General features: G+C 36.3%; 1 protein-coding gene across 1 annotated transcript in view; it reads right to left on the reverse strand.

Annotated features, from left to right (window-relative positions):
• Positions 1 to 18,105, reverse strand: part of LOC127834383 (replication factor C subunit 5-like) — a 56,897-nt gene that overhangs the window by 31,518 nt on the left and 7,274 nt on the right. The window contains exons 2-5 of the mRNA XM_052360197.1: positions 8,330 to 8,394; positions 7,143 to 7,279; positions 3,945 to 4,024; positions 3,375 to 3,448 (exon numbers count right to left, since the gene is read on the reverse strand). Of these exons, the coding sequence (XP_052216157.1) occupies positions 3,375 to 3,448; positions 3,945 to 4,024; positions 7,143 to 7,279; positions 8,330 to 8,394 (356 nt within the window). The remainder of the gene's footprint in view (positions 1 to 3,374; positions 3,449 to 3,944; positions 4,025 to 7,142; positions 7,280 to 8,329; positions 8,395 to 18,105) is intronic.

Below are 18,105 nucleotides of genomic sequence, written 5' to 3' on the forward strand. Positions count from 1 at the left end.
TCAATGTACCTATGAAGTGTCATGATCCTAGGCAAAAGCATTCTTGAGTTATCATCCGAAAATCATTTTACTATTTCGGGTCACCTTGACCTTTGACCTTGTGACCTCAAAATCAATAGGGGTAATCTGCAAGTCATGATCAATCTACCTATGAAGTTTCATGATCCTAGGCGTATGCGTTCTTGAGTTATCATTCAAAAACCATTTTACTATTTCTGGTCACCGTGACCTTGACCTTTGACCTAGTGACCTCAAAATCAATAGGGGTCATCTGCAAGTCATGATCAATGTACCTATGAAGTTTCATGATCCTAGTCCCAAGCGTTCTTGAGTTATCGTCTGACAACCACCTGGTGGACCGACCGACCGACAGACAGACCGACCGACAGACCGACATGAGCAAAGCAATATACCCCCTCTTCTTCGAAGGGGGGCATAAAAATTGATGCGCGTTATGCACACCTACAGCCATGCCAAGACATTTTTTCCCTGTCAGTTACCAAGTTATAGTATCTCGCATCATTCTGTTCCCGTTGCTTTAACTGTAACTATGTAAATAATTGTGTTATATTTATGATCTGAATATAGATGGACAAACGTTATAAAGTTAACATTAATATTTTCTATCTTTTTCAGGTACGTAAAGAGCATTGAAATCAAATAAATTTGAAGAAGAAAATGAATAACAAGGAAAGCATTTTTATTTAAACTTTATTGTTTTTTCCCACAATATTATACCCTACTGTACTAGGGTTACACAATTTATTTGGGGGCACTTGTCGATTTACAATAGTATGTCGGCAAGGTCTTTCCCGATATATTTACAGTCAATGTTGTGGTTGCGACCACTTGTATTAAGCGACCTTTGTCTTATGCGACCATTTTGAAATCCCACGGAGCTTTTTCGCTATATAATGATATTGTATTAAGCGACTTTTGTCTTACGCGACCAGCGACCGCTGATTTTTGTGTATTTTGATGTCCGAATCTTGAAATAAGGGACCACTATGAGGTAAAAGTGGAGAATCTATTGATCTTTTAGGGACAAATCCGTGTTAATTGTTTATCTAAGCCGATAAGATGTACTTTTACACCTCTGCTTTGTTTTCACACCAACCATTACGATTATGCTTTGTCTCGTTGACCGGTTCTGACCGGTATTGTTGTAGACTGCGTATCAATTTATTGAGTTGAATAAAAGAGGAACGTACAATGAACAGTCTACAGCTTAAATAGTTTACTATGTGGAACGTTAAGAGACAACACCGATATTTCTCGAGTATAGATAACAGGTGCAGAAACAATGCACTGTACGCGACAAACATTTCCTGAGAAGTGCGGAAAATAAACTATTAATCGGCAACATCTGTCGAAATCTGTAAGCGTACATGCGTTAAGCGTACATGCAGAAATTAAAATGTCGAAACGAGAAGTGTTAACGTTAACGTTGAACGAGAAAATTCGGGTTTAGGGCGTAAAATCGCAGATGAGTTTGGAGTCGGTAAAACTCAAATTCAGAACATTCTTAAGCGTAAAGCCGAGGTGCTTGAAGACGTGGAAAATAATGTGCCAGGTGAAAAAAAACGCGAAAAATATTTCCTTGTATATGTTGTTTTTGCAAATAAATATGTACACACAATTCATTTATAATAAATGATAATTTATAATAAGTGAAAAAATAAAACACATTATAATTAAAATATTGTTTATGTTTTGTGTTTATATTTATTTTATTATAAAAATTAAATTCATTGTTGACAAAAGAGATTATCCTTCATACAGATTAAAATTGAGGGTAAGCATTCTTCCAGAATGGCCTGTTTTATTTAAAGACCATTTTATTAAGAGACCACTTTTGATTACTCCCTTAAGTGGTCTCTTAATACAAGATTGACTGTACTTTTATTTTTCTTGCTTTTCAAATGTGTTAATAAAATTGATGTTGCGTTTGTTAACACGTGTTCATACATCTTGTCAAGATTGGGGTTGTGATAATTGAGCAATTTGCGTCAGCTGTCAAGTTTTGTGTAGCTGGGCTATTATCAAAACATGCGAACCGGCAAACAACTTCACACCTCCATTGTTTGTTTAACACCGGTAGTGTCAGTAATGGTGTTGAGAAGTTTGAGTCGTTAAAGTCTCCTGTCAATTACAGGCGCTCGAAAAGAACGCGCGAGATGGGAAATATAATTAAAATGCGCGGTTGTGAATTAGTCATGCGTGAATAACCCCGTACCAATACCAATAAAAAATTTCAGTGTCTTAGTTATACCGAGCACATTAATCGGTCCGTAATGTGCACTCCTCCACGATAAAATCGTGGACAGTTACTTCTGAGACTTATGATAAAAATCTCGATGGTATCCTCGTAGAAATTGTGCATTTCATGCATACCAGTAATTCATTTGAATCGAAACATTTATGTGTAATATAATTAAAACACACAAACAAGTTTTATCCTTTATTGTTATCGTCTTTAAGATAATTAATTATTGCAACAATAAAATAACACGTGAGATCGACAATGTAAATATAACGATTTTCAGTGAGACTACAGTAAGGAAATTTTCCATCAATATTTTTTTTCCTTCAAAAACCTATTTCCCGATTTGTTTGCTTCAAAAAGTAGATGCGCATTATACATAAATGCACGTTATACACAAGGTTTTACGGTATTAGCCTTGGTGACCTTGACCCCAGTGACATCAAACCTCATCAAAAGGTAGAGGTCCATGCTAGGTACCTACATGCAAAATATGAAAGAGATCGGTAAAGTATTGAAGGTGCTATGAGAACGGTAACGAAAGTGTGACGGAAAAAGTATATTATTATTAGCCTCGGTGACCTTGACCCAGTGACCTCAAACCTCATCAAAAGGTAGAGGTCCATGCTAGGTACCTACATGCAAAATATGAAAGAGCTCGGTCAAGTATTGAAGGTGCTATGAGAAACTGTAACAAAAGTGTGACGGAAGTAAGGAAGCAAGGACAAACTGGCAACTATATGCTCCCCGAAAATTTTCGGGGAGCATAAAAACTTTCAAATTGAGAAGAAAAATACTATCTTTATAATTTACTAGGGTTAAACTCACAGAGCTGGAGACAAATAAAATCTATGTTCAATATATATTTTTTTTAATCTATAATTTTCTTCACTTTCAATTTTAGGAATTCGTTTTGGAAAAATATTTACAATTTGAGATTGGGAATGGGGCCAATTAGGCACAAAATTCTACCACCCTCCCAAAAAAACAACAACAGACTGCTGCAAAAACTGGTTTGGAGCTACAGTACAAGCTTATGGCAAAAGATCCATTTTGGATTGACGAGGGTTGCAAATTTTGAACTTTGAAGAAGGCCAATCATGTTACTTACCTCTTCTGAGAGAGTTCTGAGCATCCCGGGTCATTGCATCAGCCTCATCCAGGATCACCAGCTTGAAGCCTTTCCTGTAATGGGAAACATGTATCATCATGGCAAACATAAAGAAGGGATTTGTTCTAAACCTGACTAACAACAGGCACCACTTGCCAGCTTTGTTCAAGGGTAAATAACTCAGGAATGTGTGGGTCACTGTGGACGTCTGACAAATCTGCACTTGATGTTGATGACAGTATTGGACATTTAAGTTTATCCTTTAAGAATGGTAGCAGTAGTTCAACGATTTTCCTCTGTCCATAGAAAAAGGTACATAACTCAGGAACAAGCAAATGATAGGGCATGGACACATCTTGTACATCTGCACTTTATGGTGATGCCATACTAAAAGTTCCAATTTAATTGGTTGAGAAATGTGATCAAAATGTATGCAGACAGACTGACACAATCCTTAAAACTACACTCACTCCCTGTGGATATTGGATACACATGTCAATTTACTGGCAGTCCACCATTTTTTATTACAAATAGTTGCATACTCCTCTGCCTGCCATTTTGTGTTCATACTTGAATATTGTCCTTGTGCTGGCAAAACTTAGAATCTGCCCTCGAACAATGCCAATACCTCGGTCATCTGAGGCATTCAGCTGCAAACAGAAAACAACCGTTCTTAACCCTTTGCATGCTGGGAAATTTGTCATCTGCTAAAATGTCGTCTGCTGAATTTGTAAAATTAGCATTTTCTTTCGATTTTTTTAAAAGAATACTATCAGAATAGCAAACAGTTTGGATCCTGATGAGACGCCACGTTTTGTGGCGTCTCATCTGGATCCAAACTTTTTGCAAAGGCCTTTAAAATCCGGTTACAGCGCTAAAAGGGTTAAGATATTGCCATTCACATATACTGTTTTTTCTCTTGACACAAATGAGAAAGTGTTTACATTAGCTTTTTGACACTCTTGATCTTAAATAAATCAGTTGAGACCTAACAAAAAAACAACATGTTGTTACCTACCGAACATGTCATTTTGTTTTATGAAACAAATTTAAAGTGTTAACCTTTTTCTTTGAGGATGTTCAAATGAAAGAACAGCCAATTTTATAAAAACTTCTAATTAAGAATACATGTACAAGATGATGCAAATATGTCAGATTTGTTCTTCTACACTGCAATTCCAATATGACGCAGATGACGGGGTCCAAGCCATGCGACCACGTTATAAACGGACAGCGTTATATTTGTTTTTTTAGCTCATTTATTGCATGGGGCTATAAAAACAGGTATAGCATAGTCTATAATATAGGTCCTGTTTACTGCAATGCTGTGTTGTACTACATGTGCTAGGTAAAGTTATTTATTGACTGTTGTCTTACTGTGTTGGCTTCTTTCCTGCACACTTAACCCTTTGCATGCTGGGAAATTTGTCGTCTGCTAAAATGTCAACTGCTGAATTTCTTAAATTAGCATTTTCTTAGATTTTTTTCAAAGAATACTATCAGAATAGCAAACAGTTTGGATCCTGATGAGACGCCATGTTCTGTAGTGTGTCATCTGGATCCAAACTGTTTTCAAATGCCTTCAAAATTCAGTTCCAGCACTGAATGAGTTAATAAAAAATAGTTTCTTGCTAAGCTGCTCATGGACTCACTAACAAAAGGACAAGCTGCAAAACAAATAAGAATTTACAGTTAAGGGATCATCATACTTCATTTCAAGTAAACCTGGCTTTTATGGCCGATTCTATAGCCTCATAGGGACATATGCCCAGCAGCATAGCGTACTTTTTTATCCCAAATCCAGTCTAATAATTCCACAGTTATTGTTTGAATTTTAGATTTTAAGTGATCGAGAAAATAATTCTAGGAAAACAAAAATGGTAACATCACATCCATTCACTTTCCTCTACAACAAGAAACCGTCGGACACAGGTGATGCTGCCAAAAGAATTTTTTGTCACAATATTGCACTATATATTCAGATAAAAGGAAACGTCTTGAGGGCACAGCAGATGGGGGGGACAAGAATTCTTTTATATAAAGTTTCAAAGGGCCATAACTCTGTGAAAAATCATCCGACCAGAACCCATTGATATTATGCACATCTCCTCTTGGTAGTGATGCTTCCCATAAAGTTTCATTGAATTCCGGTCATTAGTTGCTGAGAAATAGCCCGGACAAAAATTGCACTATATGTACAGTTAATGGAAAATTTCAAAGGGCCATGACTCTGTGAAAAATCATCCGACCAGAACCCGCTAATATTATGCACATCTCCTCTTGGTAGTGAAGCTTCCCATAAAGTTTCATTGAATTCCGGTCATTAGTTGCTGAGAAATAGCCGGGACAAGAATTGCACTATATGAACAGTTAATGGAAAATTTCAAAGGGCCATAACTCTGTTAAAATTCATCTGACCAGAACCTGCTGATATTATGCACATCTCCTCTTGGTAGTGAAGCTTCCCATAAAGTTTCATTGAATTCCGGTCATTAGTTGCTGAGAAATAGCCCGGACAAAAATTGTGCATGGACGGACACACAGATGGACGGACGGACAGACAGACGAAGCGGCGACTATGCTCCCCCCAAAAATTTTTGGGGGAGCATAAAAAATATGTTTTCTTTGAGAAGAAATTCATACTCAATTCACAACTTCACAAAATGATGCGAGACAGCCAAATGTGAAATTAAATCCAATTCAGAGCTTATGATTTTTTAAATAATCAGACTACTTATAATTTGAAAATAATTTTATTTGCAATTAAAGGGAGATTATACGATTTTGTCAAATATTTATGAATATACATAAAATGTGTAAAAAACTTATTATAATTATATTTCAATATAAGTTAAAATAAAAGTTAAGAACATGCGTCGAAAAATGGGAAATAAGCCAGATATTTAACTCTGAAATCAAAAAAGTCGGTACAGGCAAAGTCTCCAGCATGTATATCATGCATGTACGATGTGAATCTTAATTTAGTGTTACAGATCATTTTAATTTCCTGCAACGATATCTATTCATATGACACACGAACACTAATTCTGATCCTAATGAAAAGACGAATGCTTCGGTTATTGTAGGACAGTATGTACAAAATATCTTCGTCACAATCGGCTCGGGACGCGGATTTGTCTTTGCTGCATTTTATGAAATTCGTATTAAATGTGTATTATTTCTTGCCTATTTTCTGTTACTGTAACATATTTTTATCAATATATTATGATTTAACACAAATAAAAATCGTATAATCTCCCTTAAAATTATTTTTCATTAAAAAAACAATTGGAATAGTAAAACATGCATCATCTTTTATGTGAAAATGTGGTTTGGTTTCGTTTCAAGACAAGGCCGAAATAGCATGTGAAAATGTGTCTGTGTCAGGATTTGATTTGCGTACCGTCTGCCCTTGATCAGGATAAATTCTAACATGAATAAGCCGACTGTTGTTATTTAAAAATACAGATCTCGTTGGAAGAGGATATGCATGTAGCAATTTGCAAGAAGTGTCATTTAAATATTGTTACATATGTTCTCAACCATACAAAACTGTCATCAAACATGAAAACATTTGTATCAGTATATGTGTGTTGTATAATTAATACCTCCTATCATTTATAATTATAATTATTATGTTTATTTAGACTCATACATATAATTATTATTATTATTATTACTATGGACTCAAATGGCGCGCTAAACATTACAAAATGGGGTAAGTAGTGGCAAAACATGTTTTGTTGAGCCAGTGAAACCCTTGTTTACCTCTAAGACCATGGAATGAAATTCCTGTGGGGTGTACATCTGTTTAGCGACTGCAAGGATTGTACTGGTTTTACCAGTACCCGGTGGTCCATAGAACAGAAGGTGGGGCAACCGATTCTGGGATACAAACTTGTTGACTGAAATGAGTTGTAATAACACAAAGAAAATATAGTGGCTAAAAGTTCAGCAATGTTTTTCCTTTCTATATAAAGTTGCAGAAAATGGCACTTTCCCAATTAGGAACAAATTTCACTGACAGTTCTAATTTTGCTTTGTATACTGTTAGAAACACTTGAGCCACTTCATACTTAAGAGCCAAGTTGATATATTTCAAGACTGTCTAAGCTCTGAAGCCATAAACAGTTAACTAGTAACAACACCCGAATTAGCGCAGTTTACAACAATAATGACCAAAAAGGGTATTAATTGCTTTAGAACAATCGGTGTGATTAAAGGAAATACAAAACTTTTTACATTCACTTAGGCTTGATAAACTTGACTTATTGGTTTTTCTGTTTCACTTGTCCAAATGTCAAGTACATGTATAATGCCTAGTAAAATCAAACCCATTCTCGCATGATGCAGCTCATATCCAGTGGAGTTCCAGATATACCTAAGCATCCATATACACTGATGTGTCATCATGTCCAATAATGACACCACAGAACCTTCGGTTGATGTATAGCAGACAGGGAGCTCCACGACAGACAGACCAAATGCACAGGATGGTCTGGAGCTACGCTGGTAACATATGGCACAATACCCCACGATAGGCTCGATTACACAATTAAATCCCTGATTGAAATGAATTGCAAGTGATGGATTGCTGACTTTTGTTGCTACATGTATTTGTGTCTTTCCACTAATAAAAACATTCTGACACGAGGCCAAAGATTTTCAAACATGTTTATGTGCCTTTTCCCTACTATCAGAGCCATGAGAAACATCTTCAATTAAATCTAAACTCTTTCAGTGCTGGAACCGAATTTTGAAGGCCTTTGCAAACAGTTTGGATCCAGATGAGACACCACAGAACGTGGCCTTTCATCAGGATCCAAACTGTTTGCTATTCTGATAGTATTCTTTGAACAAAATCGAAGAAAATGCTAATTTTAGAAATCCAGCAGACGACATTTTAGCAGACGACAAATTTCCCAGCATGCAAAGTGTTAAATAAAAAATATTACTTGTGGATATGATGTCTTGATGTGAAATAAGGTCGTCCAGCTGTTTGGGCCGGTATTTCTCCACCCTGCAAAAAAAATTGAATCGCATAAAGAAGGAAATAGGGACATGATTCTTTTAAAAGATTATATAACTTGCACATAATTATATTAAACAGCATTTATATACATTCTTAATTTATTTTTATTACCAGTTTCAATACAAATTCAGTAACCAGTGATTTGTTTACGCCTGCGTTCTGTGTCCTAGACGCAAAACAAATGGCGTAGATGCACAGTTTTAGAATAAGTGCATCCACAGGAAGCATGCTTAATTTTGTTGTATACCGGGTACATCACCTGATAATTTTGAATAATCCAGCACTTCAATATTTAAAAGCAAATTCTGACCAAAAATGTGTCTTAAGAATTGCATAAACACAACCGGCCGCCATTTGTCAAAGTGTCAAGGCAGCAAAAATTGCATTATGGAACACTCGATACGATGATGTTTTACGGGGTATTCCCATTGGCACGCTAAAACATGGCACACGGTCATTTAAAACACAGTAGCAGGAAACTCATTTTTCAGCTACGGTCAATTGGGAAAAAATATGCATATTTGGCATTGGGAATGGGTACGACTATCGGACCCTTGAGATAGGCAAAAAAAGGCCTGACACCAGTTTGGTATATCAAAACAAGAGTGCCTGAAAGGCCCAAAGTCGCTCACCTGAGATAACAAGATATTATCGAGACAAATCTTCTGACCAAGTTTCACATAGCACGGAAAAAAAATGTGGCCTCTAGAGTGTTAACAAGGTTTTACTATAGCCATATAAGGAAAAATGCCCCGCCAGCTGGCAGCCATGTTTTTCAACCAACCTGCATCATTTTTTAACTTGTCCAAGATATTCTCGGGATGAATCTTCTGACCCAGTTTCATGAAGATCGGACAGTAAATGTGGCCTCTAAGAGTGTTAACAAGATTTTACTATAGCCATATATGGAAAAATGCCCCGCCCCTTGGAAGCCATTTTTTCAAGCAAACATAATTATTTTCGAACTCATACAAAATACCATTGAGACTAATCTTCTGACCAAATTTCATGAAGATTGGACTATAAATGTGGCCTCTTGAGTGTTAACAAGGTTTTACTATAGCCATACATAGACATATAAGGAAAAATGCCCCGCCCCTGGTGGCCTTGTTTTTAAAGCAACCAAAACCATTTTCGAACTCATCCAAGATATCATTGAGACAAATCTTCTGACCAAGTTTCATGATGATCGGAAAATAAATGTGACCTCTAGAGTGTTAACAAGGTTTTACTATAGCCAGATAAGGAAAATAGCCCCGCCCCCGTGGTGGCAATGTTTTTCAACCAACCGGCATCATTTTTGAACTCGTCCAAGATATTATTGGGATGAATCTTCTGACCCAGTTTCATGAAGATCGGACAATAAATGTGGCCTATAGAGTGTTAACAAGATTTTACTATAGCCTTATATAGCCATATAAGGAAAATGCCCCGCCCCTTGGAAGCCATTTTTTTCAAGCAAACATAATTATTTTCAAAATCATCCAAAATACCATTTAGATCAATCTTCTAACCAAATTTCATGAAGATTGGACTATAAATGTGGCATCTAGAGTGTTAACAAGGTTTTACTAAAGCCATACATAGCCATATAAGGAAAAATGCCCCGCCCCTGGTGGCCTTGTTTTTAAAGCTACCAAAACCATTTTCGAACTCATCCAAGATATCATTGAGACAAATCTTCTGACCAAGTTTCATGATGATCGGAAAATAAATGTGACCTCTAGAGTGTTAACAAGGTTTTACAATAGCCATATAAGGAAAATAGCCCCGCCCCCGTGGTGGCAATGTTTTTCAACCAACCGGCATCATTTTTGAACTTTCAAGATATTATTGGGATGAATCTTCTGACCCAGTTTCATGAAGATCAGACAATAAATGTGGCCTATAGAGTGTTAACAAGATTTTACTATAGCCTTATATAGCCATATAAGGAAAAATGCCCCGCCCCTTGGCAGCCATGTTTTTCAAGCAAACGTAACCATTTTGGAACTCATCCAAGATATCATTAAGACAAATCTTCTGACCATATTTCATCAAATTTGGACAATAAATGTGGCCTCTAGAGTGTTAACAAGGTTTAACTATAGCCATATAAGAAAAAATGCCTTGCCCCCTTGCGGCCATGTTTTTCAAACAACCAGCATCATTTTCAAACTCGTCCAAGATATTATTGAGATGAATCTTCTGACCAAGTTTCATAAAAATTTGACAATAAATGTGGCCCCCAGAGTGTTTACAAGATTTTACTATAGCCATATATAGCCCAGGGATCATATTTTTGTCGGTTTTGTCGGTCCTAGACCGATTGAGGTCATGAAGAACGATTGAAAATCCCAAACAGTCGGTCTGATTCTGTTTGCTAAAATTCCCATGTCATGAAATCGATTACACAGTGCACACCCTAATTACATTCTTATCTCGATTAGGTGTGATAAACCATTCGCTGCAGTCTCTAAACCGGTCAGGACCAGATTATTGACGTCAGCCGACTAGTATCAAAGTATGGCCGCAAGCAGCGAAGATTCGCGCGGCTGTGTATTAGTCACACGTGAATAACCCCGTGTCAATATCAATCTATAATTTCACTGGCTTATACCTAGCACAATTGGTCCGTAAGGTGTACTCGTCCACAATAAAATCGTTGACAGTTAATTCGGAGATACAAACCTCGATGTTATCCTCGTGGAAATTGTGCATTTCATGCATGATACAGTAAACTGTCATATAAACAAAGAAGAAAATCGGATATTCTGCAATAATTGTGGGCAGACCTTATACATTGAAAGCACGCGCTGTAATTAAACAAAACATGCTGATACATTTTCCACCAGCATAATAATTCGGCAATAAATAAATAAAAGTCGCGGATCTGATCGACAGAACAGCCGAAAGTTATTTTTATGGGCAGAACTTCACATAAAATAGTACACAAAACTAATAATATACATTGTATAAATCTTCAGTAAAAATCGTGTTAGTGTATAAATCTTCAGTAAAAATCGTGTTAGAATCGAAATAATTTGTGTTCTTTATTGTTTGTTATTGAATAACCCACGACCGAAAGTTTAGATGGGTGGTTTCAAATCATTTAATTCCTAGGCATCTTAACTATTGGTCATGGGTTATTCGACTACAAACTATAACGTACAGGAATTATTTCTTAACTATTTGGTTTTGTTATTGTCAGTAACAAACCTATGCACAGACATTTGTTTGGTTCAATGCATGTTTGTAAGCTATTATGGAGTTGACAACTATTTAAAACATCGGTATAGATTTACACAGACTTATAATATTGACAACCATGAAAAATAGTCAGATAAAACAGCACACGAAACAACCAATGTCAATGAAATAGCAAATGATAAAACAAAATGAGAAAACTCGTATGTTCCGTTTAAAAATAATGCCTAAGGGAATTTAACTTGTACATTTCTATACCATCTTCATGAATAGCAAAATCAATGGTATATATTTTTACGTAATTTGTCAGGCCCGTACCCAGGCCATGGGCCCAGGGGCCCGGGCCCCCCCAGCTGGCTGTCGAACTATGATTTTTTTTTTTATAATCGGCCTACTGCAATTTTTTCTCTCGTGCAAGGGCCCACAGTATACTTTCCCTCAAAACAAAAGAGCAGCTATGTTTTATTGTCCCTGATAAACAAGGGGATTAACGCTCGCCAATCGAGATAAGCCTCTAGGCAATGTTTTCTTATCACCTTGTACACACATCCCCGATCAGTCCCCCATTGTGATCATGAAAGCTTCATCTATCGATGGTTGATGTAACATGTATTTTGATACGTGCAGCGAATGGAAGCAACTGCTACAGGAGTTCGTAGACTATGGTCTGATAATTGCTGTCGCAAGTTTTTTTCTTCTTTGAGAAGGCCCTAGAGGTATTTTTCCCTTCTAAATGTTTTTTTTTTTTAAACCTTTTATTGGGAATTTTTAGGTCCCAATATATACTTTTTGCATTGAGAATAGGGCCCTGAATTTGAACCGGAACAAAAACACTGACAAAGGTATTAAAACTGAGTATTTATAATTTTTGAAAGGAAATCACTGAAAAAGACTACAATAATATAGTTAACATGTTTGTTTAAAAGAAAAACAGATTCATTAATTTGCCGAGCAACAGATAAGAATTTGGCAGAATTCAGTATTTAAAATAATTCGAGTACCGAGAATTGAGTAATATCAACCTATTAATGGCTCATTGGTAAAAAAATGAAAATTGAAACAACAAATTGATCTTATTATATAAGTTAACCTGATCCAGTGTAGAACAAGGGACAAAATTGTCACAAAACCAGGTTTTCATTGTGAAAAAAAATCTGATAAAGGGAGACAACTCAAACTGAACTTTTGAAATGAACAAAGAAAATTAACCCCCTTTGTAAGTTTGTTTTAAAATAAATCTATTTTTAGTCGTGGCGACCTTGACATTGGAGATATGCACATGAATTTATTTTTTTTGACCTTTGACCATGAAGGATGACCTTGACCTTTCACCACTAAAAATGTGCAGCTTCATAAGATACACATGCATGGCAAATATCAAGTTGCTATCTTCAATATTGCACAAGTTATGAGCAACGTTAAAGTTTTCGGACGGACACACGGACGGACGGTCAAAATTTGTGTGCGTATGGAAAGGCGTTGTCCATATACACATGCATACCAAATATGAAGGTTATATCTCAAGGGACATAGAAGTTAAGAGCATTTTTCGAAACCTAAACGCAGATTTTGAAACCTAAACGCAGACCCCTACTTCAAGGTCAAGGTCACAGGGGTCAAAATTGTTGTGCGTATGGAAAGGCCTTGTCCATATACACATGCATACCAAATATGAAGGTTATATCTCAAGGGACATTTATGGCCATTTTTGACCTTTGAACTCAAAGTGTGACCTTGACCTTGGAGATATCAACGTAATTATTTCGCGCGACACACCGTCCAATGATGGTGAACAAATGTGCCAAATGATTTTAAAATCTGACAATGAACGACATAGTTATGGCTCGGACAAGCTCATTTATGGCCATTTTTGACCTTTGAACTCAAAGTGTGACCTTGACCTTGGAGATATCGACGTAATTATTTCGCGCGACACACCGTCCAATGATGGTGAACAAATGTGCCAAATGATTTTAAAATCTGACCATGAACGACATAGTTATGGCCCGGACAAGCTTGTTCCGCCCGCCCGCCAGCCAGCCAGCCAGCCAGCCCGCCCCCATTTGCCAATCTAATAACCAGTTTTTTCCTTCGGAAAACCTGGTTAAAAATATTGTATAATTAAATCATCTCTTTCCTTGAATTTGTTTGAAAACAGTCAAATATGTTAAATTCATTAATAAAGACTTTCATTATTTCCCCCAAATATTAGACGTTTCGCGCATTTTTTTCCTCAAAAAATGACAAGGTCTTTCCCAAAAAATCAGATTAAAAAAAACCTGTGACGTTATTGATTTGTGAAAAAAATGGTGGAAGCAATACGAGAGTTGATGTGGATAATTGTCAGTTTAAACGTGTAAGTTTCGGAAATCTAAAGCTTTTAATATTGTTGTGAATTCACACCAATGTTTTAAGTTTAAGACTTCCAAAATGTGCTGATTTACTTGTTATATTCCATTAATTCATATCACAAAATACGTTTTTTATAAGCATTAAAATCACCTTGCAAAGTGCCAAATTAAAAAAAGTATATATATAGGGAGGGGGGGACCCCTCCGAAACCCTCCCCGGTTGGGCCCCCCCAGTAAAAAAATCCTGGGTACGGCCCTGTTTGTCATAATTTCGGATATACTATCAGACACTTTTTCCCCATTTAAATCCAGACCGATTCATGTTGCGGGAAAATATGATCCCTGATATAGCCATATAAGGAAAAATGCCCCGCCCTTTGGCAGCCATGTTTTTCAAGCAAAGGTTACCATTTTTTAACTCATCTAAGATATCAGTGGAACAAATCTTCTGAGCAAGTTTCATGAAGGTCGGAAAATAAATGTGGCCTCTAGAGTGTTAACAAGGTTTTACTATAGCCATGTTTTTCAACCAACCGGCATCATTTTCGAACTCGTCCAAGATATTATTGGGATGAATCTTCTGAACAAGTTTTATGAAGATCAGACAATCAATGTGGCCTCTAGAGTGTTAACAAGATTTTACTATAGCCATATATAGCCATTTAAGGAAAAAGGCCCCGCCCATTGGCAGCCATGTTTTTCAAGCAAACCTAACCATTTTCGAACTCATCGAAGATATCATTGAAACCAATGTTCTCACCAAATTTCATGAGGATTGGACAATAAATGTGGCCTCTAGAGAGTTAACAAGGCATATGTTGACGCAGCACAACGCACAATGGACAAAAAGTGATAACAAAAGCTCAACATGAGTATGTTGTGCTCAGGTGAGCTAAAAATTGAGCGCTAACCGATACACATTGATAATTCGTACATGTTGCTTAATTTTGAGTTAATTAAAGAATGGTTTAATAAAAACAGTTGTACCATAAAAGGTTAAGGGTTCGAATTAGATGATTCATGTTTCTATAATTAGCTCCTTTAGTTTTACATTTGCCAAGTAAACAATATGGAGATGTTAATTTAAATAACACCAGGGGTTTTTTTGGCCCGATTTTATAGCCGAGATTCGGCTATGTTCCCAATCCCAAAAAGTATACTTTTTTTCCCAAAATGTGGCAAAAAATTCCCAATTTCCAGGAAAAAAAATATTATTTTTTTTATTTTTTTTTTAAGAAGTGTCTTATGCGTATTTTATCTCAATTTTAATCAATTACATCTAACAAAGTATTATATGATTTGGTTTTTATAATTTGAATGATTATAAAGAGTTATGTCAAATTTAGTACTTCCCTAATCAGTGGACTTTTCGTGTGGAAAAAAGGCTAATTAATTAATTTTCCCAATTTCACGAAAATGCCGATAAAATTCCCAATTCCAAAGCCATGGGCTATCTTCCCAAAAAGGGGAAAAAAAACCTGAACACAGTAAGTTCTGTTTTTGTATTGGAAATTATTTATTAAGAATGTCTAGAGCATTTGATATTTTAGAAATGTGTGTAAATAAAATCCTGCATATGTCACAGAGTTACAAATATTATTATTTGATTTTTGATTAGTACATTATAAATTCATACAATACAATAGTTACAGTTTTAAAGATATTGAATTGATTTCTGTGAATATGTTTGAATATGATTTTTTGTCTACTGAATTGCAGTAGAAGGTTACTTAGAACCACATGTTTAACTTGATATTGATTACATTGTGTTAGTTACAGTCTTGGAAGTCTTCTCATGTTAAATTCACACTCAATATGCAGACTGTATGCTGACTGTATGCTTATCAGCTCTAGCTATAAATAATGACTGTGACTAAAGATTCTAGACTAGGTGCTAATTAATTTCAGTCTTATAGAAGTAAGGAAGTAAGGTACTGTATGTTGGATGAGAGATAGATATGATTGGTCAGTGAGATGTGTGGGTGTGGCTTGGCATTAAGGATCTGTATGATCGATGGATGAATAAGAGATAGGATTGGTCAGTGAGATGTGTGGGTGTGACTTGGTTCTAGGGATGAAAGGGTTTCAATAAAGTGAAAAGTTAGTTTATGAAGGAAGGAAGTAGAGGTCAGTAAGAGAAAAGTTAGAAAGTCAGTTACAAGTTAGAGAGACAGTTGGAAATAGGAGGATGGAATTTATTAAATAAGATCTGATAAGAATTTATTAGAGTTAAGAAGGAATGCTTAAGAATGCAATATAGGAAGATGGAATTTGTTGAAAATTATGTGAACTATAAATGAATAAAAGAGTAAACACAGAAAGCGAGTTATGTTGTGCCATTAATAACAAGGGCATAGATTTCCCCGGTGCGTTTACACATATATATTCGGCTTGTTTCCGATGCAGTTGAGAATTGATAGTATGCAATCTCCGTTGAGTTTGGAGGGAAATCGGTTAGCTTCGTCAGAAGTGAAGGAAGTTCAGTAACATGTGTGGTTTCCAGATCGTGTCTTTCCAGCGGCTAAGTGGCGCTCTGTTCCCCAGTTAATACATGCTTGAAATAGGCAAGTGAGTCACTTCTCCTGCGGATGCGAGCAGTAGAACTCAACATCTGAAGAAAGGGTGCGGTACTCTAAAGAACATTTCTCTGTCCAGAGCATTTAGGTTAGTTATAACGTTGACTTCAAACGGTGCTGCCTGGGTTGCAGAGTTCCAGATGCAAGTTTAGAGGGTCTTCAGAGGGTTGGTGTATAGGAAGTCGTACTCAGTGGTGGACATTTCACCTAGGGCCTTGGGGTGACAAATAGCTAAAACTTTATTGAAGGCAACGCTTGATTACTTTTTAATTTTCCAATTCGGAATTGTAAGGCAGCGCACATAGCGCTCAGAGGTAGCCTCAGGAAGTTGGCCAGCCTCACGTTACACAGTACTCAATGCGCGCACATCATGTTAAACGATTACGCATGCCTCTGTCCCACATTGACCTTAAAAAGAGTCATGCCCCAGATTTCACATTATGGATTTATCCTCATAGTGCACATGTGTGTTTACTTCTGGAAAATGGAGAACATCTGTGTTCATGATATTCTTGAACACCTTTATTGTCAGACACAATGAGGTTTTATAAGTAATATATTGATTACTAACTGCATTAAAGGTGGCATGATATATGGCTTTAGGTGTCCAGATATTTGGTCAAATGTCCTAATATTTGTAATGGAATGTCCTGATTTGGACCTGAAATGTTCTGGCATGTATTAATGTAGCCTAGGTATGTGTATAACAATTTTGAACATATGTCTAATATTCACAATGTTCCAAATTTGAACATAAAAATACAACGAAGCGCTGTGCCCAACTACGGTTGTGTTTATGAAGGGGTGCATATGATTCCCAGAACGGTCATAGCAAAAATTATCAAAGGCTCTGTGAGTACAGTTATATGGACTTAGGAAAAATGAGTTTTTAAAGTGATCAGTTTTTTACATCAGGGAAACAGATTATATTTTGGGTCAATTAGTTTTCACTGCAAGCTTTTTGTAACAATTAGTTTTTTTCTCCTCAAAACTATTTGTCAATAAGTCTTTTACAATTTGATCAAAACGTATATATATTTCTGGATCGGATTAGCGCTTCATTTTTGGATATTGATAATTCTCAGCATTTCTTATTCAAATTAAGTCATTATATATTCACACAGACAATGGTTGTTTGTAAATATTAGTACTAATTGTATATTGACAAATGGATGATTGAGTCATTTTGTTTAAACCAGTTTCAACACTCCTGCCTTGCAGTCTCAGATCATACTCACATTGTCCAACCCTCTCAATCGATGGCAAGCCAGTGTTAGTTTTTGAGACACAGAATCGCAGTGGTGTTTTATAGCCGAATATTTCAGAATATGTCACCTGCGCTATTAAATGTGATAGTATACTCTTCACAATGTCTTTTCCCCGACGGTTTGGTTCTCGTAACGAATTGTAAAATATTGGGCGCGCACGCCGTTTATGAAAGTTTCCTAACCCGACCGCGTTAAACAGAGAACCTTTTCCTGAACTTATTTTGGCGGAAGTAACTTTTTACATTGACACCGGCCCAAAACGGTGTTTATATGAACTAACTGAAAATATTACGGCCGCACTAAAGGTTACGATACACT

This window comes from Dreissena polymorpha, chromosome 1 (genome assembly GCF_020536995.1).
Source record: "Dreissena polymorpha isolate Duluth1 chromosome 1, UMN_Dpol_1.0, whole genome shotgun sequence".
NCBI classification, from domain to species: domain Eukaryota; kingdom Metazoa; phylum Mollusca; class Bivalvia; order Myida; family Dreissenidae; genus Dreissena; species Dreissena polymorpha.